Source organism: Epinephelus lanceolatus, chromosome 19 (assembly GCF_041903045.1).
Source record: "Epinephelus lanceolatus isolate andai-2023 chromosome 19, ASM4190304v1, whole genome shotgun sequence".
NCBI lineage: Eukaryota > Metazoa > Chordata > Actinopteri > Perciformes > Serranidae > Epinephelus > Epinephelus lanceolatus.
This window is the reverse complement of record NC_135752.1, coordinates 23,367,537-23,393,287: the sequence shown is the minus strand read 5'-3', so window position 1 is coordinate 23,393,287 and position 25,751 is coordinate 23,367,537. Positions and strand designations below refer to the sequence as shown.

The 25,751-nt window shown below is 39.3% G+C and overlaps 1 protein-coding gene across 1 annotated transcript in view; it reads left to right on the top strand.

Moving 5' to 3' along the window:
* Positions 1 to 12,553, top strand: part of bcr (BCR activator of RhoGEF and GTPase) — a 123,330-nt gene extending 110,777 nt beyond the window's left edge. Inside the window, exons 16-23 of the mRNA XM_033647116.2 lie at positions 1,453 to 1,584; positions 6,842 to 6,901; positions 7,251 to 7,360; positions 8,886 to 9,025; positions 9,548 to 9,682; positions 9,819 to 9,924; positions 11,655 to 11,817; positions 12,347 to 12,553. Of these exons, the coding sequence (XP_033503007.1) occupies positions 1,453 to 1,584; positions 6,842 to 6,901; positions 7,251 to 7,360; positions 8,886 to 9,025; positions 9,548 to 9,682; positions 9,819 to 9,924; positions 11,655 to 11,817; positions 12,347 to 12,436 (936 nt within the window). The 3' untranslated portion in view covers positions 12,437 to 12,553. The remainder of the gene's footprint in view (positions 1 to 1,452; positions 1,585 to 6,841; positions 6,902 to 7,250; positions 7,361 to 8,885; positions 9,026 to 9,547; positions 9,683 to 9,818; positions 9,925 to 11,654; positions 11,818 to 12,346) is intronic.
* Positions 12,554 to 25,751: the final 13,198 nt, after the last annotated feature.

Sequence of the window (25,751 nt, the reverse complement as noted above, 5' to 3'; positions counted from 1 at the left end):
AAAGTTGCTCCCATCAAGTCTGTTTTCATAGATTACAACTTTTGCATGGGAAGTGGTGTACACCTCTGTCAGGCCTCGTTTTGTGCGTACACGGTGTTTATAAATGAGACGGCAGGTGATTAAAACCACTAAAAACACTGAAAACAGTTTCACTTACAAATCATTAGGCTGCTAGCACAGCACCTGCAAATGTGTGCTCACCATTTTTCTCCGATAACTTAAGATCCAGACGTTCAGGAGGTTTTTACCGGGGGTTAAAGTATCCACAGAGGCCTCTTCCTCTCCAAAACGAACTAACCTGGCCATTGAAACAGGTAAAACCACTGAATAAAGCAGTTTGTCTCTTGTCACAGAGAGGCTGCTAACTATAGTGATTGACATGAAAACGTGAATGGCCCTAGTCGCCACCGACTAGTGTTTTGAAGGTGTAACAGACACACCACCGCACAAGTATAAATGCTCACAATGGTGTAGGCTACGGTGTAGGGTCTGCCACACAAGTATAAATCCTACTTTAGGTACCAAAAGTACAACAATTCTTATTTATAGGAAAAGAAAACATACTTATTATATTCCATTTCCGCCAATATATCTCCCTAAATCCTAGACACAATGAACCTTTAATAAAGGGGGCAGTACTGAAATACTTTTTACATTTTACAGTTTACTGAATCAGTCATGACCTTGTAATGTCTGTGTTCAAACCTTAAGGCCTTTTAAAGTTTAAAATTGAATTGGTCCATGCACAGATTTGTAAGATGTCCTTCCTTCTTTCCAACAAACAGAGCCATACATGAACTCTTTTCCTTCTTGGTACAGTTTGTGCTGCCTGTCATTTGTCTGACATCTGGTCCTGTAATCAGTTAACTGCCCGTCTTTGAGTGATGAAATAACAACAGAACCCACCCAGAGCATCTGCAGCCCCTGCAAACATATAGCAAAAACACTCCCATATGCATGCTGTATATGCATGCAAGCGGGCGTACACACACACAAACATGAATACATTAATGACACAGCTGGATGTTGGAGGTTAGCGCCACAGAGGAGGAAGAGCTTTGAGACACAATCAGCGGTTCGGTTCATCTGCGGCACAGTTTTTTCCGTCACGGACCGACCGAAGACTCTTTGAGGATTTTTGCTCAGCAAAGTGGAAATAATATCAGCTAATGAGGAGCTGCTGGTGATGACTCACATCTGTCCAAATGCTAAGTGAACCAACACAGTGTGGGCCTCGGAACGATGTACAAAACATATGCGGAGTGCTCCCCGAACATAATTACAGGGAATGTTGGTCAGCTGTGTGGTGGAATGTAAGGATTATAACGTATGGTGGATGCTTATTATCCTCGTTGTTATTCCCGTCTCTGTTTGTGTCATTATACTGAAATCTCGGGACATTTTTGCGACAATCTCCCTGCAACTATTTCTGTGTTTTCTCTTCCCCCTAAGGAGTTTGAGATTGAGCTGGAGGGCTCTCAGACCCTGAGGCTGCTGTGCTACGAGAAGTGTTACAACAAGACCAAGCAGAACAAAGAGGATGGAGAGAGCACAGACCGCATCATGGGGAAAGGACAGATCCCGGTATGACATGACGTCACCCCCCCCCTCTTTCAGCAGACCCAACATGACTCATTACTGATGGCCAGTTATGTCACCACCACTGCCACAAAGCATGAAATCCATATTATTGCTCAGTGAACGACTTAAACTGAGCATGATGTAAAAATTGGCTGATTAGATTAATTGCCCGAATATGTAATGGGTGGGTGGGGGGTGGTTAAATGGTGAGTAATTGCTGTCCAGTGCATGTCAGGGAGGATGAGGATGTGGATTTTATTTTAAGAGTGACGCAAAGCTTTAATTTTCATGCCGTTTATCTATCGTGCTGCCAGGTTTAGCTGTTAAAACATTACTCATAGTCCAGAGTCTGTAATGGTTATTGAGTAACAGCAGTGCCAACCTGCAGATGTGGAAATGACATCATGTGCTTTGTCCCTAAAAAGCGCCCAAATCCTGATAACATCCCGAAAACAGACAACGCAGACACTGTCTTCAGTGGTCTTGCCGTGAGCCTGGCTGATCGCAGGTTGATAGCAGACCTAGATAGCAGGTGATTAGGTTGCCAAGACGACGCCAGCCTGCCGGATAATGCCAAGTGTCACTCAGGATATCAACAGAGAGAAAGCAAAGACACAATAGAGGGAGAGATAAATGCACAGCAGAAAATTTAGTTGGTTCACCATCATCAAAAATGTCTTTCTCTTACTCTTTCCCCCACAGCAGGGCAAGTGTGTGAGTGTGTGTGTGTGTGTGTGTGTGTGTGTGTGTGTGTTTGTGTGTGTTTAGGTGTGTGAGATTATATACTGCTAAGTATTGTTTCACCTCACACCCACAAAGACTCACAAATGCATCTTATTTTGGTGTCTGAGAGAAATATGATGTCAGTTTTTCTCAAACAAACTGAGAAACAAAGTGCAAGAAAAATACAAAACCCAAACACTAATGACTGTCACCTTCTTATATTAGTGATATTGAAATCATAGAAACACCGATGCAATGTTAGCTTTATGTCATATTCGCAGTATTCCTTCTGAGCAGCTTGTGTCCTGAACACTGTTCAAACTGCATCAGCCATCCACAGGAGGACGAGTCTCCTCGTTGCTTGTTGTCTGCCAAAACTGTGAAATTACAGTCACATGCTCCACCTAGTGGCTCCCTCAGTAATCTTGTGACACGGGCACTTCTTGACAGATGATGTCATTCCAAACAAACCACCCAGAGTGGTGAGAGAGTTGCTCAGCAGGATTTTTATAAATCCAGGGTGAGAAACTGCCACTCCTGTCTCAGTAGAAACCACAGTGGCTGAGAAATCCCACAGATTACTGTTCAGTTTTACCAGTTACCAAAAAAAAAAATATATATATATATATATATATATATATATTTAGAACAGAATTAAGAAACCATTAATGGAGAAAAATAGGGAGTGCTGCACTGGGTTAAGGCACTGTGTAATTAGTTATAAGAAATCAGGTGCTCTCCAAGGATGGGGCAGTGAGTCACATCAAGATAAAAAATAATGACTGGCCAGCTCACTCAAGTGTAAGAGTCCATAGTACAGGCAGGCAGTCCAAAAATGCATCCAAGGCACTCTGACTGTAGTTAAAAATCCTTTATTAATACATGGATACACCAATGCGTTTCAACTAGAGAGTCTCTCTCTGGTTTTAAATACAGTCAGACCGTCTCAGATGCATTTTTGGACTTTTAAACTGAGTCATCTGGCCAGTCATTGTTTTGTTGTCTTTAAAGTAATCATTAACTTGTCAGTGTGTCGGTAAATCACCACATACCTGCCTGAACATGTTTCTGACTAATGTAAATATTGTGCTATTCAAATGTTTATTTCTCTTTAATCTCTGTTGTTGTCTGTTTGTGTGCTTATTGTTGAGTTTTGCATATGTGACTGCATTCCCTCATTAACATAGAAATGATCAGTTTTTCATATATGTGAGTGTATGTGGGGATTTGAGTTTGGATGTTCTCCCTGTGTCAGCGTGGGTTTTCTCTGGGTAGTCCAGCTTCCTCCAACAGTCCAAAGACATGCAGGTTAATTGGTGACTCTAAATTGTCTGTAGGTGTGAATATGAGTGTAAATGGTTGTCTGTCTCTATGTGTCAGCCCTGTGATAGTCTGGTGACCTGTCCAGGGTGTACCCAGCCTCTCGCTCAGTGTCAGCTGGGATAGGCTCCAGCCCCCCCGCGACCCTCAAGAGGATGAAGCGGTTACGGAAAATTAATGAATGAATGAAAAATTTTAGTTTCAACGGCAATATGCTTATGATATAGTAAAAATGCCAAAATATTAAATGATGTTTGTGAATTAACTTGAAAACCTCCACATTTTTAGTTTACCATATCAGCTCCTAGGATGTTACGATGTTAACGCAAATTCAACCAATTCTTGTGAATTCTGTGCAACCGTGCAATTTTGTCCAATCCCTGCAACTTTGTCTGCAAATTTGAGCTATCGTCATAGTTTCCCATGAGTTTCATCAGTCATAGCAGTCCCCTCCACAACATCACCAAACACACTTTCTTGTTTCTGGTTGTGAAGATGCAGACATGTGCAATCGTCTCACACTTAAAAACAAAAAATTACTGCTAAAGACCATGCAAGACAATTCCTTGATGTTCTGCATGAGAGCAGGGGTTGAACTTTATTGCACTGTGAACAATCTCATGGTGGAACAAAAATGATGATCAATTAACAAACACTTTTCTACTGCATGAACACACGTGGAGAATAGCTGAAATGTGTTGATAAGAGACATGATCAATCACCATGACAGAGGCATCTATATCTATTGTATGTACTGAAAGCATCAAGGTGAGAGATTTAATATGCATGTTTAGTGGAACTTATACTGGAAGTTACCTTCAATCGGTAATGGATTATACAAAAAAAACAACTATTTTTAATTTTTCATACCTGCTCCTACAATTTTATTTCAAAAACGTATTTACAGACCTGATTTATTATAAATGTAGGTAAACAGCACAGGGCTCGCTAGACTTTTGACCAGTGGAGTCTGATTTAGATAAAATCGTATTGCTCGGCCAAAAACTTGAGCTTTTAAAACATTTTTATCAGGAAGCCAAAGGAGCTTTGCTGTTTTTAGTGGAATGTAATTCTTTGTAGATAAACGGCTCAAGCCAAAGAGCACTCTCAGCGGTGAAAGATTCAGTTATGAGAAACATGATCCTGCTTCGCACGCAACCAGATGGGGCTTAGCCTAGGTAAACATACAACATAGAGTGTACTGTGTGTGTGTGTGTGTGTGTGTGTGTGTGTTTGTTTCAGTGTGTCAGATGTGTGTGTGTAGATTTTATTGCCCCAAATGGCATGTCTCTTCAGATCTGAGTGTGTTTGTGCTTGTTTTGGTGTGAATTTAGTCTCTACAAACAAATTACATTTGTTTATTGTGTTTATGAAAAAACAGTGAAGGGGTGTAACGTAACAAAACCACCTTTGGAAACATTCTACCACGAGAGAGGGAATATGTGCACTGTTTATACAATTATAGCTTTATGCACTGCTTTGTTGACATAACTGAGCAGAACATATGTGGGGCGACAGTATGTAGAAATAATATAATCTAAACAAAGCACATTAATATTAAAAATTCATGTAGCTGTAGTGGTTTATTGGAAAATAACGATAATGATGTTCCTTTATCCATGGGTCATAATATTCCTAAATTTACAAATTACAAATAAATACAATAAAAGTACCAATACAATGACATAGAAAAACTTTATTACAAGTAAAAGTCCTGCATTCAAATCCCTTTTAAGTTGAACAGGGTGTCTGCAGGTCCTTAAAGGGTCTTAAAATGTCTTAAATTCAATTATATAAATAGTAGGCCTTAAAGGTTATTAAACTTAGGCTAAGACTAAGGCTTAGATTTGAATTTGTGAGGTCTTAATTGCCACAACCATCTAATGTCATGTGTTCTAATTCCACATTTCTAATGTTACTAAAAAAAAAGTAGACCCTACCACTGAACCTAATGCTGTCTTTTTACTTCATGCTTGTACTTACCTTTTGGGAAAATGTAGACTGACACAACTCAAAAATCTGTCTTATATTTGGCTAAAAAGTATCTTGCCAAGGTCTTAAAAAGCATTAAAGTTAAGTGTCTGATACCTGTAGACATGGTGTTGAAGTACAAACATAATATCTGCTTCATGTACTTTAAGTATCAAAGTAAAAGTAGTAAATCTTAATTTAAAAAGTAACTAGTAACCAAACCTGACAAATAAATGTAGTGGAGTAAAAACAGCAAGATTTGTCTCAAATGTACAGTGGTGGAAGAAGCACTTAGATCTTTAACGTAAGTAGACATAGCAATACCACCTTATGATAGTATTGGTTTTTAAGGCTCCTTCCTGTATAATAGACTCCCTATTACCTTATGTCCCTCCACGAACCCTGAGATCCTCTGCGCTGCTCTTTAAACTGTTCCTAATGTCACTACAAAAACCTTTGGGGATGCTTCCTTTTGCTGCTACGCCCCAAAAATATGAATCTCCCTGCCTTTTAGACTTGTTGAGTCAGTGGACAGTTTTAAACAACGACACAAAACATATCTTTTTAATATAGCCTATAACTTGCAGCATGTTTTAATATTCTTAGTATGTATTTTTTATTACTTGATTAATTATTGATTTCTCCTTGAATAAGTGTTGAATAAAAAAAAAGCAAAAGTACATAAGTATTAGCATCGATATATACTTAAATATCAGAAGTAAAAGTATAAATTTTATAGAATAACACATTTCAGAATAACATTGTATTTATAGATGCAACATAATTTTTTATTGAATTGTGTTTTGTATTAATAATCTGAATCTTAAAAGTAGTAACAAACGTTATCAATTAATGTATAGGAGTAAAATGTACAATATATCCCTCTGAAATGAAAAGGAGTAAAGGTTCAAAGTAGTTTAAAATGGAAATACTCAAGTAAAATACAAGTACCTCAAAATTGTACTTAAGTACAGTACATGAGTTACATTCCACTGCAGGAAATGTTGTGGAGTAGAAGCAGAAAGTTGCAGAGAATGGAAATACTCAAATGTAAAATGGATTTAAGTACTTAACTTGAGTGTAGTTACTTTCCATCACTGCAAAGGGGGGAAGAACACACTGATCACCCTGCACAATCACAAACTGAAATATTTCATTTAAAAAGCAGCTTACTAAATATACTATATGCTACTATATTACTCAATATATGCTAACATGTATTGTCCTTTTGTGTTGCCTCCACCAGCTTGACCCTCCAACTCTCCAAGGCAAAGACTGGCAGAGAACAGTTATTCCCATGAACGGGGTGAGTGGGTCATGTTAATTATCCTTCTCCTTTTTGTGTATTGCTTTCCTGTATTTCCTCCTCCATAAGTTGACAAATTTGTTAGCTATTTATTGTCACAAAATACTCATATTACGGGTCATTGTAATGTAGCTTCAAAACAGGCTTCCATTTATAATATGGTAGCACACAGCAGTGAGGAATATTTAAAACAATTTTTCCAGGACGTGGTTCAGCAGCTGATTTCTCTACATCTGGTTTTAACATGAAGGGATTTCCTAAAGATCCTAAAAATCCATTGCAGATGGATGTCAGGCCTGTAACACTTTGTAAACCTGTTCTTACTGTAAGCCCTTTTTTCCTGTGTTAGATCGAGGTTAAACTTTCCATGAAGTTCACCAGCCGAGAGTTTAGCCTGAAGAGGATGCCCTCACGAAAACCCATGGGTGTGTTCGGAGTCAAGATCTCTACAGTGACCAAGTGAGTTGACATTAAAACACACAAAAGCTACCTCATCATAGAGTAATCACTGATCACCTGTAGTGTTTAACTCCCAACAGGTATCCTTGCTTCTATGGGTGTATCAGGGGACAATGGCATGTTTGTATTTTCCAGTGGTGTTCCTCAAGGCTCGATACTCGTCCTCCTCTTCTTTTATGGATGTGCTCATCTTTTTGTTTTTTTCCTCACATCCTAGATTATTGTGCTGATTTTACATGTCTTTTAGTGTAATTTGACTTGTAATATAGAAGAATTCACACTGTTTGCCGAGCTGATATCTCCAGCTGGATGGATGTTTGTCCGACACCTGAGGGCTCTTTGTAAATGAAAAATTGGTACTTTCTCATCAGCATTAACAAACCCACATTCTTTCCTTTGCAGACTTGCAAGTGTCACGTTCTTATACTAGACAGGAGCAGGCTGTCTGTTCACACCTCATCCAAAAATTTGCATGTTTTAGACCAGTGGTTCCCAACTGGTAGGTTGCGGGTCCATTCTGAAAGTACTGCAAGTGACTCGCGAACGTGTCAAGTTTAAGTTTCCAGCACAGAGCTTTTATTTTGAAGTCCAGTTTCCTGCTGTAGAGTGAGTAAGACAGAGACAGCAAACTAGCTCAACAACATGAACAAACACAAGTATGACACTGAATATATTTAACTGTGTGGACCTTGAACTGATGACTAAGAAGAAATCTGAATCCTGTGGCTGCGCCAGTCGGGAAACACTTTTTGAGCGTTTATAAAGACAACTATTAGTCTCCAGTCACACAATCAGTTCTGCAGCAGGTATTATACTTAAATGTTAACCATCTTAGTAACATTTGCTTATCAGCGCTAAAAATAAACAGTACAAAAACATGCATATTTTACATATTGCTCAGTATTTTCCAAAGCAAAACACACAATATAAATTAACTTCCTACATTCTAGGCAGGCTGCCATTTATTTCCTGTGTAATGAAAATGAACTTGCAGACTTGCACACCTAAATATTCATTCATTTTCGATAACCGCTTATCCTGTTAGAGGTTATGAGGGGGGGGCTGGAGACAACCATTCACACTCACATTCACATCTACAGTCAATTTATACTTAGAAGTCACCAATTAACCTGCATGTCTTTGGACTGTGGGAGGAAGAGTGGGCGCCCGGAGAAAGCCCACGCTGACACAGGGAGAACATGCAAACTCCGCACAGAAGGGCTCCTCAGTAGACATTGTTGTTCCTGACAAGTGAGATTAATGAGGATTAAAGAAAACAAGTGGGTTAACTAGATTTACCAGTAACAATCAATTAGCGTTGTTGAGAAAAACATTTCAACAGAAACACAGGCAAAGAGCCAGAGGCAATTTTCGTCCTTCCAGTAGTCGAAGCAATACAAAACACAACTATTAATCATGTTCATTTTATCTTTTTTAAAACATCTAGTGCTTTGTTTATTTAATATTTCTGCTGGTGTTTCAATCAGCTGCTTGTTGGTGTTCATTAATGTTTGTCTTGATCCAGGCGAGAGCGCTCCAAGGTGCCCTACATCGTCCGGCAGTGCCTAGAAGAGATTGAGAGGAGGGGTATGGAAGAGGTGGGCATTTACCGGGTATCAGGCGTGGCCACTGACATTCAGGCCTTGAAGACTGCCTTTGACACCAGTGAGTATAACCTTTATCTATATACAGGTTTTATGCAATAGCTCAAGAGGAAGTTTCTGTTATATTCTGTTGTATTTGAATATGTAAAATATTTCGATTTAGAATTTAGATTAGTCTTCACATCCCTTATTGTGGTTATAATACTGTACCTGCCATGCATTTCTAGGAGAGAAGGCTGAGGGGGTTTATTACCGTCCCCTGAAGGAAACCCTTGTTCTTATCTTTCCATTTCTGTCGATCAGGTGATCAGTATCGTAGCCCTGTCTGACTGTGAGCTGTTAACATGAGGGGTGTTCTCTGATGTGAAACAGGAACTAATTCTATACGAACTTGCATTTTGCATGTGCTAATTGTGAATGTATCTTGTTTGGAGTGTGTATTTTGCAGTTTCAGATTTTGAGATACAGAAAAATAAGACGCATGGCGACTGCTGCTTGTGCCAAGCCATTTCCCTGTTCTAACATCTCCCTTTGTTATTGCACAACCTCCCGTCTTCATGTTGTTCTTGCCTCTCCCCTGCAGATCATAAAGATGTGTCAGTGATGATGAGTGAGATGGACGTCAACGCCATCGCCGGGACCTTGAAGCTGTACTTTAGAGAGCTGCCAGAACCACTTTTCACTGATGAGCTCTACCCCAATTTTGCAGGCGGCATCAGTAAGTCACAGGCCTACTGACACTCTGAAACATAGCTAATTATGAGTTGTTGCAAGAAATGTCTACAAACATTGCTCAAGAAAGAGTCCTTCATTTGCAGGATATGTAAAAACTAAACTTGTTTGCTTCTGTGCAGCCCTGTCTGACAGTGTTGCCAAAGAGAGCTGTATGTTGAACTTACTGCTGTCACTGCCAGAACCCAACCTGGTCACATTCCTTTTCCTTTTGGATCACCTGAAGAGGTAAGTTAACACACACATTCTTGCACAATGTGTAGACTGGAATATTCACATTCACAAAAATAACGAAACTCGAACTTGCACAACTACAAGCCATAAATCTACAGGAGGTGCATTCAACTACACAAGTACATACATTAACATTCCCTGTGTCATTTGTGTCCCAGTGTTATCCAAATGTTGATAAAATATTTAAAACTTGCAATACAGAAAACAAAATCTAATATCACTTTGACATGACATGCTTAGTCCTGTCACAATAATCAATAAATCAATTAATCGTACAATAAATGAAAATGAACTCAATAATTTTGCTGACCTCAGTATATCGCCAGTTCATTTTATTTATTGTTTTTGGTTGTTTTGTTTTATTTATTTAGGATATTTTAATTTTCTTCCTCACATTCCAATTCAAATGTTAAATATTCTTGAGAAATAAAAGTTTATTTCTCTTTGAAAGGGTGTTATTGCATTATTATGCTATATTTTCATTATATTTTGAAAAATGGTCTCAAAAAGACATTGACAATAATATAATTTATCGCAATAATTTCTGGGAAAATATATCACCCTGCAAAATTTGTTATCGTGACAGGTCTAGACATGCTGTTTTCAAAATGGCGCCCTATTGTGTGCTGTATTCACCTTTGTGGTTTTAAAGCAAAAGCAGCCATTACTGTAGGGTGTCATTAAACTGCAACAGGAAATATCTCCTGGTTACCATGGTGATTTTTAACAAGAGGCTCAAACATGATAGCATGTGATCACTAACAATGCAGAAACATCTGTGAAAGCATTGTACAAATGCGTCATAAATAGTGAAATGTTATAGCTTATAAAACAGGGTTCCAACGGTCATGGAGAACTTGGGAAAAGTCATGGTATTCCACAATCTCATTTTCCAGGCCTGAAAAATTAATGGAATTAGTAACATCATTGAAAGTTTTGGAAGAGTCATTGAAATTTGTTGTGTCTAATAAAATTGTTACAGCATGCATTGCAGTGCAGCGTCAGCTTTTCAACAACCCTTCAAATATTTAACATTATGAATATCATTCAACTTTTGAACACATTCATATTAATTAGACCCCTTTTAACCCTTTCAACAGTTCCTGTCACTTAACCCTATACTTAAGCATTGAAGCCAGCATTGCAGTGTAGTGTCAGCTTTTCAAAAAACCCTAAAATATTCCACATCCACAACAAAACTGTCAACTGTCACTCCTCCGCTCTGGGAGCTCTGCTGCTTCATGCCCACAGACCACCTATAATAATATAGTTAATATTTCAAGTTAAGTGTACAGTTCTGTTCATGTTGCATGTTGTGAATGTTCATGTGAAAATGTGCGGGAACCCAATGAACTTTAAAAATACGGTTAAGGTAGCAGGAGATTGGAAGATGTGAAGTCTCGAGACGGAAACTATGGAAAGTTCAATATTTGTTTGTAGGGACAGTAGCTAACAAGGTGTAAGACAGGCTTAATAAAATAAAATGATTATTTCTGTTTATTTCTTTGAGTAATCGATGAGTCATTTCAACTGTGAAATGTAAAAAAAAATATGGATTTTAGGATTTGGAAAGTAACTGTCAAAGGAATTGTGGCGTCTTTGATATTAATGTACTTGAAGCACACACAACACACAGATCCATCACTGCACATTAGCATCACCTGCATGTGCTCTCGTTATCTATCTACACCACTAATGGACTTTGTCTGTCATCGTCTCCTCAGGGTGGCAGAGAAGGAAAGTGTCAACAAGATGTCTCTCCACAACCTGGCAACGGTGTTTGGGCCGACCTTGCTGAGGCCTTCCGAGAAGGACAGCAAGATCCCCGCTAACCCCACCCAACCCATCAGCATGGGCGACAGCTGGTCCCTGGAAGTCATGGCACAGGTGAGCCACACAGAATCTTTATCTTTGAATTTTCTGGGTTCATTCACAGTATTGAAATGTATGGGATGCGATTTTAGTCATTTCCAGGTCTGGAAAGTATGACAAAGAAAAGATGTATGTGTTAACCAAAACTATTATCCCTATTCTGCCCTTATAAATATTACATTTGGTTTTCTTAAAAATAAATTGATCATACAAGCAGGGTGTTTTTAATGCGATTTTGAGTCTGAAAACTTGAGTCTGGATAAGTGTGGAACTTGGAAATGGAAAATGTGTAAGAACCCTGACTTTTGTAAAGCTTTTTATCAGAAAAAATAAACAAACAAAAACAGATGCTGTTATGTATTTTGTTGTAGTACTGGAGTCACCACTAGGTGGTGCTGTAAGAATACAAATGCTGTGCTGTATATGTTGAAGCTGCACTAGTAAACACGGTTCAGTCTGATTCAAGCCGTCTCTTCCTTGAGTCCCATATATTACAGATGCCAAAACCTAATTTGTCTCTCTTCTGTTTTCTATCCCCTTACAGGTCCAGGTGTTGCTGTATTTCCTCCAGCTGGAGACGATTCCCACCCCAGACAGTAAACGACAGAGCATCCTCTTCTCCACTGAAGTATAGAGCTAAAACTGACTCTGCCGATGTGAGACTTTGACCATGAAGGAGTGAAAAAGAGATGGACGGTGGCTCAAAGTGAGCCTATAGTAGTATGTTTTCGAATTGACTGACCAGATTCCATTAGGCTGGAAAGGATTGTCTCTGGCGATGCCTGCTCCCCTCAAACACAAGAGGGCGTCATTGGACCTCTGGAGCTCTGGAGGATGTGAGGTCCTTACCATTCATATCGCTCATTACCTGATAGTTAGTCTGATTCTTTGTACCCACAGTGATGGTGTGGGTACACCTGCCATCTACATTTCTCCACCATGATACTTGTTGGTCTTTACATTGAACCTTTGCAGCTTGTTGTGGTTCATAAATCAAGACGTTGTCAAAATCAGTCCATAAGAGAACAGAATGCGTCTTTCTTGATTCTTGTATTAGTTTGCCAACAGATCAGAGTTTCTGTGTACCTTTGTGTTCGGGCATTGCTCTCAATCTGTCTTTATTTTGGACAATCATCGGCTCACTGCAAAACATGTTTATCCATCAAACGTTGCTTCATGTCCTGCTGAGGAGAATTCTAACCGTGTCTTACATCATCTCGGCGCATCGTTTCTTGGAAGACAAGAGGAACATTTGTGCTGTTTGTGGGAGTTCAATAGTGAACACCAAGAGCTGCCACGGTACTTCTTTGTGTCAGGAAGCCAACACCTGTATGTTAAAGTGTTTACAACGTAAACAAAGCCCGGTTGGAGTCAGAAACAAGTGCTACAGCTAGACGAGGGACTGTAAGAAGGGGAAAAAAAAAAAGGAACCCGATGATTAGTAACACACTGCAATCTGACTGCCTGCGTTTTTTCATAAAAGCAAATTTCCTCTATTTGTGCTGTTTGTGTCTCAAGGTAGTGTCAGCTCAAAATATCCAGGAAGCAATATATTTTCTAACATAGGAATTGTCTGTGTTCATATCTTTGCTGACGAAATGTCCTACTTATTGTAACATAGGACATCTTGCCAAATTAATATGTCGTTTGTTTGTTTCTAGGAGAAAAAGGAAGCAGTTGTATTTACAGATACAGTATGTACATAATCTTAAAGTTGTATTTTTTTCTTTCTTTTTGTTTAACAGTATAATCATTGTTGCGATTATTGTAATTTATTTTGGGGGGCCTGGGGGGAGAAATCGGTTTGTTTTTCTATGTGAACTTTTTTTTTTTCTGTTTAAGAAAGTGGTAGGTCTTAGCCTTGACTTCAAGTCTTGCAGTAAATAAGCAGGATTTAGCCTTGTTCTTATAGAAACTACTCAGCTGTTCTGTCCAGCCTATCGATTATTCATTTTAGATATTATTATGAAGGGTAACACACACATTGTAGTTACATACTGTATGCTGCTGTGGAAAAGGCACAAGCTCTTTAACTGCTGGGTGTTCCTCCGGCAGAGCGTCTCACATCTAGAGACCGTCGCCTGTCTAGTGTAGACATTATGCAATGTCATGATAGAGCACACACTCACACACACACACACACACTCACACACACACACACACACACACACACACACACAAGTATGACATTGTGTCTTTTTGTACCATTTAATCTGTGGCCGCAGAAGTGCACTCATGCAATGTTAGAACTACTGTTTTACAATTCAAGTGACCTGAGCGATTACTAGAGCATATCTGTTGGTTTTAATGAAGGAATATTATTTTGTTTCAACTTTTCCTGACATCTTTTTTTATATTTATCTCATCCATATGGCAAAATGTCCGACTGATTCTTTGTCCCTTAAAGTACTCTTCATCCTGTTTAAGGGTTACTTTGGTATTTTTCAATCTGGACCCTATTTTCCAATGTTTTTGAGTCAAAGGGAACAACAATTTTTGGAAACCACCCCATCACGTCCCGACACTAACCTTTCCGTTTAATAAATCTACCGTTTTTTTCCATAGTAATTAGTATCTAGTTCCTAAAATGTTCAGGCAGACGGTACTTGCTGTAGCTGTGGTTGAGGGTGAGAGGCTGTCAGCGAATAATTTGTTGGGCACAGATAAACAGAGATCTGTGTGGGTACATGAGACCCTAAAAAAGAGGGTGGATCACAGGGAGTACCACCAGTTGGTCCAGGAGCTTCTCCTCGATGGTGGCTGTTTCAGGCATATTTTAGACCTGCTGTCTATCGTCGGGCTGTATAGCTTTTGGTATCCAGCAACCGCTACCATCAGTTTCTTCTCCATTGTTTACCAACTGCAAACCGCCTCTCAAATAATCCAATTGGTCAATGGAAAAAAAGATGATGAAAAAGACATGATATGGGTCGCTTTTCCGCTCTGAGTTTAATTTTTTTCAATTCAAGGAGTTCAGAATGCTCTGGCAAAAACGCCAGGTGCCTAGAGAGCAAAAACACCAGGCGCATCGCAACGCAAAAACCAGCTGCAAAAAGCTTCAATCTCATTTAAAACAATTACAAAAAGCCACTCTTAAAGCACTTTCTGTGTAATCAGGGTCTATTTTACTTTTTGTTAAACCAGAAACAGCCCCAAATCGCTATCACCAAACCCACCAGACTCCATTTAAATAAACAGTAATTTTGTCACCATAAAACACACTTCATCAAAGTCGTAGAAAAAAAAAAAGAAAGCTCACAAAAATTTACTTGGTTCATCTTCCCTCTGTTCAAACCATCACCAACTCTGGTTTGGTAAAAATAAACTGTTAATTTACTCAGTTAGGTGTAAAAATATGCTGTCTCTATACACGCTAAAATGACTATTTATTTAAATGGAGTCTGGTGGGTTTGGCGATCACGATTTTGGGGCTGTTTCTGGTTAAACAAAAGGGATCTTACTCTTTAACCAAGAGGTCTGTCTCTGTAGGATCCTTTCCATAATGTTGTCATACACTTAGACTAACAATATGAGTCGGTCAGTGAAAAAAACAATCTCAAATCAATGCTGCACAAATGCCCTGATTGTTTCCATTGCAGCCTGTTTCACGGCTCCCGGCTGCAGCACTCTTGCTCAATATTGAACCAGTTTCAAAACATGTTGTTCCCATCAGTCACTGAGACACAAAAACATGACAAAGTAGGATCCAGGTTGAAAAATACCAACGTTACCCTTTAAGCTTCAAGGTGTCCAACCCAATGGCCAATCTTAAAGGAAATCTCCTAAGATATTTTGCTCATACTAAAATTACAAATACTGATTTCAATCTCTGTGTCCTTGATTTAACATGCAGGCATGTTTTATTGACTTCTCTTTCTTCATTTTGGTCTTGTTATTGCTGTCGTGTTCGCAAATGTGTCATCATAGACTTTGGGATGTTGGTTGAGTATCTGGTTTACATTATTACAGCATGTCCTTCTCTGGCAATTCAAAGGACGGGTTCACAACTGAAAAGTGAACATTTCCTTTAGGGTAAATATCATGGTTGGTTTCCCATTTATATCATCGGCATAAAACTATAACCAACTGACCAGTTTAGTGGATCTGATAAGGGCTCGTGTGTGGTTGTGTTCATGTTCAAGATAATGTAAAAGGGGCCTAAATGTTATTAATAACACATTTAAATGTCTTAAGACTTTTTAAAAGAAGGAGTCTTTCCTTTGGATACATATCAGCTCTCTAAATGACATTTACACTCATATGATGATATAGATTCAAACGCCATTATTGTATCGACCCCATAAATAACTCAAAGTCTTCATGCCTTCAGTCCCAGTTTTTATGTACTTCCACTAATTTTTGGCCGACTGTAGCATGCACACATTGTGTCATCATGTCTGTGTCAGGATGTGAGACAGAGACATCAATGCATCACCTTTATAACAAGTCCCAATTGCCTACACTACTCTACCCTAACGTGCCTCGACACTTTTTTCGTTTAGCGCCTGTGGTATTCTGAAACGTTCAATCTCCTGTTGCCTTTGCTGAGGACAGCCACACACCTTTCATCTCTTAAAGACTAAGACAGGACCTTAACCTTAAGCACAGTCTTAGCTCATACTGTACACACCCGCTCTGCTTGCCACCTTAGTCTGACTGTGATGCTGTAACTGAAGCTGTGTTAAAGTCAGTCGTAACGGGGCAAAGGACAGCGTTTCCTGCCCATGTCCTTGTTTTGGCTCTTAAAGTTTTAGCTCCTTTAATGCCTTTTATTCTTATTTATTTATGCTTTGTCCCTGTTTGGTATAAGGAGGTCTACGGGATCTATTTATTTATGATATAATATCATCTAAAGCTGAATTAATGTTAGAAAAAATGGTCTTTATATGGTGTGCTCTCTTTGGGGAAATGTAAGTCTTATGTTAAAGTTGAAACTGTTGGTCCCGATTTTGTCCCAGAATCAGAACCACTGTGTACAAACACCTTCAAACCCACCCCCTGCTCCTGCATCGTCAGCTCATCTCTGTACTTAGATGTGTTGTACAACAGACTGGCCACTGTGATCGTTTAGCTATCTGATTTAGATAACTGAATAGCAGATGCAGGTTCTTGTCAATTTAAAAAAGGTAGATTCAAACTTCCCTCACTTTTCCATGGAGTTGTATAATATGTATTATACTAGAGAGTTATTTGGTTTCCGTTTTATTTATTGTGGCGTCCACTGACGTGCGATCGTCGAAGGGTTGAGCCTCTAGTCTCTTTGAAAAGCCGAGCTGTCAGTGTGTGGTAGAGGAGAAAAAGAGTCTTATATTGCTCTAAAAATCTGCATTGTTTTTGGTCTGTTGATTGTCAGTGTAACTGCATGTACCCTCCATAACCTCAGTCCCTCTGTACATGAACAAGTAAATAAAACAAAGGTTTAATTTTCTGTGGAAGATATGGAACATATTGCTCTATATGAAAGTTACAGATCTCCATATATTGTACATGACTCTGGTTATTATCACTACGTTTCCATAATGCTTTCAAATGACCCTCTGCTGCCACTTCTACGACATCAAACTGACCTTAGACTACTTTGGAGATATGCTAGTTTTATTTTACTCGACACGTAATGTAAAGCTGAGGATGAGACTTGCTGACCAACCACAAACACTTTTCTCTTTTTACCTTCCTGACTTTCTTTGAACTCTTGTTCCTGTTCAATATTCAATGTTCTGCTTGTAGAACTGTACAAAGGAATACTGTATTCTGAGGGCAAACATGTTTGGAAGGCATTTGCAGCCTATGTTTGTACACAAAAATGTTAAATAAAATCTCCTTGTATCTACATAGAAAGACGTGTTTGGATTTCTTTTTTTTAATTTAGCTCTCGCCCTACCCAGCATGACATAATAAACTCGACATGAATACAATAAATAGTCTACATGTTTGTGTAATTTTTCCTGATGTCTGCGTGAATTTCATCTATGCATATGAAAGAGTGAATAATTTCTGAACAAAATGTTTATTGAAATTTGAATTACACAATGTTACTATGTCAAGAAATAGATAAAAGTATTCACAGTTAGGCAAAGGAACATACAAATTAGAAATCATGGCAACATGTGCTTCTGCATAAAAAGTCTAAAAAAACAAAACTTTAATTGATTAGTATTGCCAAAAATAAAAATAAAATAAAATAGAATAAAATAAATTACAATTAATTTAAATGGAATTAAATTAAATTAAATTAAGCAAAATAAAATAAAATAGGAAGTTGATATCAGTTTTGGCCAAACTCAGTTAAATCAGTACAGCACTTTATTAATATAAAATAGGCAATTATTACAAGTTTTTTTGAGTTTTGCTCTTATATTTTCCACTGAGTACACTTTCACTGACCTGTCTTGCCACTGAGGGAGGGAGGCATTGGTTTGAGCCAAGATAGAGTTGTCATTTTTTTTGCAACCAATAAAAGAATATGCAGCAAGTAAGCCTTTCTCTTACCCATTGCTCCATCAGGGGTTGCTCCTAAAATAAAAAAAACAATAGGTCTTAATAGGGAGTCAGTGTTCAAAGTGGTGAGTACCTGTGTATGAATCCTTTTCCAGTATGTCTTCAAGTTTAAACAGTGCCAAAAAATGTGTGAGATCTGCAACCTGTGAACAATCCCTCCAGGACAGATTTGTGTCGCTGCTATCACACTTTGACACAATGAGACGTGTTCTAAAATACCTCATTTTTAATTTCCAATTGAACTCTTTCAATAGTGTGCTATTTGTTACTTTATGTCCCCCTTCACACAGATCTTCCAATGATTCATCATTTATAACAGCATTCATCTCTAGCTCTCACTTTCCTTTTATATCCGAGGTGTTCCCTGACTCATGTGAAAGTTATTATTATTAAAAGTTAATTTTTCTTTACTGTGTTTTTGTTTGTACAACTACATTGTTGTGTATTTTGTCCTACTATTTTTCTTCCCTCTAGACACATTGTAAAGCCATTTAGTGATCATACTTTACATTTGTCACTTGTCTTCTGGCATCTTGCTCAGGTGTTTGCAATCAGGTGTGAGCAATCACTTTGCAGTTTACTGAAGGGGAAACTGTGCTTCAGGTTACGATGTGTAGAAGGCTCTCTGTGCCACTAGGCGTGGGTTGTTACCAACTTTTATCTCAACATGTACCAGCACTTTTAACATTTTGCCCAAAAAGTGCCTTGGTCCTTTCTTCTTTTTTGAGCTTTTTGTCATGGCCCTCACTCTCCTGGGTTCCTGATTACATTCATTCAGCTCACCTGCTCCCCGCTGCTCACCTGAGAACCATCCAGTAATCAGCCCTGCAGTATAAAACACCGACTCTCCTCTCCAGTCCTCACCAGAATGTTGAGTCTACCACTGTGGCACAGTCAAGCTTCAAGCCACTGTTGAATTGTGAATTCAGTTTAGACTTTCACTTACCTGCCTGCCTGTTTGTCCTTCTGCCACGGTCCCAGCCAGCCAAACCTCTCCAACCTTGTTTTGCTTCCCTGTCATCAGCCCACTTCCTTCAGCCTCCATTCTCTGGATTTTCCTCTACGACCACATTCATAATCCTGGGAAGAAAACCCATTTTTTTTACCACTCTCTTTATGAGTCTGTGTTCTGTGTCTAGGTTCACTTTACTGATTGTGTCACTTTTGTGTTCTCTACCAAAGAGCACCTTCATCACACTTGTTTGAACTTCAAAGTCCTCCAGACTTTTTCCTTTGCCGAGACTATACAACTTTTAAAAGACGAAATAGCAGACTCATTCTCTTATAAATATAATGATGAACTCAGGGTAAAAACACACTGTTGTTCAGTTGAATACACTCAACGGTTTGGCTTTCACAGCCTATAGCATAAGTGGTCTGGTATGACCAGTCAAGGTGGCTAACGTTAGCTAAAGTTAGCATAGATGGGACTAGATGTTGCTGTACAACTGACATTTTTTAAATTTCTCTAACTTCATGACTCTTTTCTATATGCTACTGCTAAGCTAAGCGTTAGCATTTATCGTTAAATAATTCTCACTTGTAGTCACAGTAGCTGCTGTTCAGTGAAAGTTACATACAGCATGCTCACTCTAATCTGCCATGCTTCTGGCAGAAAGACTCTAAGAGTACCAGTTTTATCCTGCAGAGAGCAAATCAGGTGATGTAGCTCCTCCGCAGGCAGCAGCATTAACCAATGCAGTATCACTGCTTTTATCTTGGAGGCCATCTGGTAAGACACTAGGGGGGCTTGGGTGTGTTCACAGATCCGTGGTCACCCTTGGCAAATATCCTTGAGGATGAGTTTGTGTTTCACAGTTTGGATAAATGATAAGAAATGATAAGCCGTGTTTGTGAACAGGAAATCTTCACAGGGAATAAAATTGCTATCCACAGAGCAAACAGTGTCCAGCCCTACTGACGCATCTTCAGTCCCATCTGTGATAGAGTGCTGCAGTGTTGGTGAATTATGCACAGAGTTTGTCTTGGGAAATGTTTTATTTACTTTGTCAATTATAATCTCTGTGATTTGAAAGAAGAATCAAGACTCATCCGCAAACTCAGGGCTCCCTCAGTCAAACCTGCTCCTTCTGTAACGTCATTATTGAACCCATCCTCCTGTGCTGAGCCACCTGCTATTTCACCATACATACCAGCTCCTGAAATTCACCATGTCTTTCAGCCCTCATTCACACTGCCACCACTCATAGAGCACTGACCAGCCCATCAACCCATGCTCACCCTTCTCCCCTCTGGCCATAGATACAGACACTACTACTACTGCCCTCAGTTATCACTGCTTTAAATAGCATCGGCACACTGTAACATACTTGTGTTGTTGCTATGTTCTTGTTTGTTCATACCCTGTTTCTCAGCTTTATTTGTTCTGAATGTTTGATTGTGTACAGACTAAGGAAGCACATGTTCTGTACAGATGACAAAGATGTAGTCTAAATCTGAAGACTTTCAGCAGGAGACCTACTCTGGGTTTTAAAATCTCTCTGGCAACCACCCAAAACATATTTGCTTGTCATTAGAAAACCTTACTCAGAAGTGATGAATCATAGATCTGACTGATCCGCAGTGAGACCGATGCTGACGTGTACGGCAGCTCCATTTAAGTCACTGTGTAAACCTGACAGATCCTCTTAATAAATATGGGTATTACTGATACTTCCCTAGTTATATTTATCATTTATTAACAATGGACTGCGTAAACTTCTGTAATTGGGTCTTCACCAGGGGCGTAAATATGGACAGCTCTGGCAGTGTGGTTGCACCGGGGCCTATGGGGTGAGGGGGCCCAATTGCCACCTGGAAATACACCCGTGTTTAAATTTGAATTTCTTTAGCACACAAGATGTCATAAAAACAAGTATAGATATAGCTGCAAGTAACAATCCCAGGGATCAAGCCAGCATGGAACTTCCTGCCCGTATTAAAGATAAACAACAGGTTTTATCACAGTCACAAAAATGCTCATTTGTTTGCGTTTAAATAAGATAAGATAAGATAAACTTTATTGTCCCGCAAGGGAAATTCGTCTTCGTCTTCTAATCTCGACTAGACCACGCTCTTCTTTGGAAACTCTGTTGCTTCCTATTGGTCAAGTGCAGAAACATTTTGGTGACATGCTCTAATGGCTCAGTTAAAGAAGTCCACTGAGTTTGGTTATGTTTGAACAACCCCTCATTGATTTATAGCGAAATGTTGCAAAAGGCTGTTGCATTTGTTTGGAACTGGTGCTTCCCTATTGACCGATTTCAAAAATAATTTCACACGTGGTTCATCAGTATTGTTCAACATACCCTGCAAGTTTTGTAATGATTGCCTATGCTCTGATGAAGGTCAAATAGACTGACAGCTCAACAATAAAGTGGAACACTGCAGAGATGTAAGTGTAGAGAAATCTTTTTCTACCGGTTTGGTGACATTTGGTTAAAGATTATTATGAAATAGAAAATGTTGTGCATGCAGTAGAAATTACAACAAGTAATTGAATATCACCGCAGGCTAACCGTTAAAGCGACCTGAACGCCATTTAAAACGTGACATCTAGTAACCAAATAATGTGTGTGTCAATTTTGGTTGCAATTGAATGAAGACTTTTTGTGGATATAGATGTTAATTAATTTTCTATATTCTTAAAAATATAGAGTGACGGACTTCTGAATTGACTGTACGTTGCAGTGAGATAAACTTTGTCACAATTCAGTGGATGTGCTGAAGAAATTTCGGCTCTGTAGGATGTACTGGTGATTTGCTGTGAATGTGAAATTTCTCAGAATTTAAATTTATTGTAATAGGCCACACCCTCTTAAAGCAATATTAAAGCAATCATTTCCAAATTTCATCCACTGAGACGTGACCCTAGATGGTGCAGTTGAAGCTCTGTGCGAAGAAAAAGCTGACCAAGATGGCTCAAGATCAGAAAGAGCACAAGGAGTGAACCACTGCTAACAACAATCTGCACGTCAAATCCAAGCAGATAAATGGTGAGAAAGAGGTCGTCATTAAGGAACTGGAGGCACAGAAGTTGGAGCTCTGTGCGGAGAAAAAGCTGGAGACCAAAACAGCTCAAGTTCAGAAAGAGAATGAGGAACTAAGCTTGATCTGCAAGCCAAATGTGAGCAGATAAATGGTGAGAAAGAGGCCCTCGTGAAAGAACCAGAGGCACAAAAGTTGGAGCTCTGTGCGGAGAAAAAGATGGAGACCAAGATAGAGAGAAAAAGACCCTTCAAATAGAGCTGGATTCGATGAAGTGGGAGGTCTGCGCCACCAGGTGGGCATGTGCAGCAGCTAGAAACACTACAGTGAGACTGCTTGACACGGACACGCCAGAATTTGATGCTCGCTCAAGAGTCGAATCACTAAAATTCAGGCAATGAATCATTCACTGAGCCTGATAAGAAAAGCTCTCTGAAAACAGAGGGAGGAGAATAAGAAGACCCTGGAGACATCTCAGACCTCCCATCAATCAAAGCTGGAGGAACAGCGAGTGACAGCACCAGCCTTGAAAAAGGCAGAGGAGCAGCTGGAAACGGAGCGACTCTACTTCAAACAGGAGAGGAGGAAATCCAGAGCTTCCCAACTGACTAAGATCAGGCAACAGAGAGAGGAGAATGATAAGGTCATGGCCTCTCTAAAGGAAGCTGAGCAGAAAATTGCTCAGCTGGAAATGACGGAAGACAAAGAGGAGAAGGTGGCTGAAGACAAAGAGGATAGCAAGTGTGGTGCCTAAACCACTACTGTGACACCCTGGGTCAGATGACCAGTTAAGGGACCAGGGTCAAGAAGGAATATATGGCCCAGGTCAAGAATTGGTGAAGTCCAACTAGGGTGTCTCTCTGTCGGCTGTTTATCTTTGTCTCACATTTCACAAAAACAACCGACCTATATAAGCAGGGTAGTTGGGGCTGTTATTCAGAGCAGTTCATATTGGCTTTGAACCCTCTCTCAGGCAATCTTAGGTGCTTGATTTGATGCTGTACTTCTTGTAATAAACCTTTTCTGTATACAAGCAAGACGGTGTCAGTGAAGTTTCCTTCATCACCTTCACATCATCGCTATTTCATAAACAACACAAGAATGAAGACAAAGACGAGAACCTCATGGCCGGTCCAAAGGCCGAGAGCGCCGTAAGGTTGTGTGTGGTTGATCTTGAAAGCCAGCTCAAGAAAATGAAGACAAGAGAGAGAAGTGATAGCATCTCCTCTGATGCCTGGCTCCAGGATTTAATCCCACCCAAAAAACAACAAACAAAACATTTGAAAACACACACACAAACAGTAGCATGTGTATGTGTATGTGTTTGTGTGTGTAAAACTTGATTACATGACTCACCTTTAGCAACACAAATTAATTAATTTTTTAAATTGTAATTGTAAAAATTGTAAATATTGTAGAAATAAATATATAAATAAATAAATGAAATATATAAAAAGTAAATAAATATATATATTTATATAAATATATATATATATAAATATATATATAAATATATATATATATATATATATATATATATATATATAAATAAATAAAAATAATGTCATATTTGTCTGCCTTCTGTTGAAAAGTTTTACTACAGTTGTGTTCTCGTTTGCACCCTATAGCCTGAAAATATAAGTGTGCCCAGTATATGTTGGTCCAAATACTGTTATTTTGTCAAGGGTTAATAGAATAGAATAGTAATTTATTGTCGTTATACAAGTACAACGAAATTAAGATGGGCATCTCTCTCTTATACATAAAAACAGTATAAAAACTAACATAAAACACCAATGGCTAATAAATAAATAGCAGTGGTTACTCAATAAATAAATGGACACCAATTGCTGATAGTCAGTAGATGTAAACATCAAGTCCAAGTATGCGAGTCAGTGCAAGTTATTGTAGTGGGTGGGAGGTCAGGATGAGAGAGGAGTTATGGGTGGGTGGTGGTAGGGGGGCTAGGGGAGTTATGGAGGCTACGGGTCGAGGGTAGAAGCTATTCCTGAGTCTGCTTGTCCGTGATTGTATTTACCTATAGCGTTTGCCCAAAGGCAACAGTTCAAATAGTGAGAGACCTGGGTGGGAGGTGTCTGAGGTGATGCTGCAGGCCTTTTTTCTCAGACAGTGGTTGTAAACCACCTCCAGGTGTGGGACCTCCAGCCCGACCACACGCTGTGCAGTCTTCACCACCCAGTGTAAGTCCTGCCGCTCTGCCACTGTGCCGCTACTGTACCACACTGTGATACAGTTTGCGAGGGTGGTCTCTATGGTGGTTCTGTGCTGTGCTTGTTTCAGCTTTCTCAGGAAGAACAGCCTTTGTTGGGCTTTCTTTTAACAAGGCTTGAGGTGTTGTGTGTCCATGTCAGGTGGTTGGATAGGATGATGCCAAGGAACTTTAGACTCTCCACACTCTCTACTTCCACCCCATGTAAGTGGAGGGGGGTGATGGGCTGTTCTTGTTGATCTTCTAAAGTCAATGGTCATTTCCTTGGTCTTATGGGTGTTAAGGACCAGGCTACTGTCCTTACACCACTCAAGCCATCACTTATATGTTGGTCATCCAAAGACAATAATTATCTGTCTAAAGCCCTGCGATAATCTGGTGACCTGTCCAGGGTGTACTCCGTCTCTCACCCGCTGTCAGCTGGGATAGGCTCCAGCACACCTGGACCCGTAACAAGATGGTTACTGAGAAATGAATGAATGAATGAATGAATGTCTGAAAGTGGCTAAAGAGCTTAAGGAAAGGCAGGTTTATTCTTTGTGCCGAAACCTTTCAAATACAGCTGCAAGTTTAATGGCTACGAAATGTTTTCGAATTTTTGAAAACACAAAAAAGAGAAAACTATTAACTGGAATCAAATATAATAAATAAATGCACTTATTAAAGTTGTGAGAGATGACATGATAACATCAGATCACATAACATAGAACTTTATGTATCCCAAGGGAAAGTGTTGTGAAGTAGCTTCAAGACAATATAAGGTAAGTAAGAGCAACAAGAGAGATAAAAAGGAAGAGAGGAATGTCAATCCGTGTGTGAGCTGAACTTTAAGAAAGAAATATTTGTTAAAGAGGGGTTTCAAAACTACATACATGATATGATGATGATACAGTAATGATGCAGCTCCATGAACACACGGGATGAGCATGCAACAAAATCCCAGAGGTGGTGTAGGCTGCATTTCATCACTTAAACTTCAAACATAAACAGTTTACAATTCCCCTGATTGACTGCGTGCACAGTTATATGCACAACAAACCAAACAAGGTGCGAGGCAGAGGGTGTGCACGTAGACTCAGAGGAGAAGTTTTCACGTTCTTATGGTTCACCAATCAATAACGTGAAGTCTGACTAAATAAAAGATGTAATGTATTTGGACTGTGTTCTATTTTGATTTCATTCTTGATCCCTTTCACTTTATTTTTTTGGCCCACAGCCTATTGTCATTTCCAGT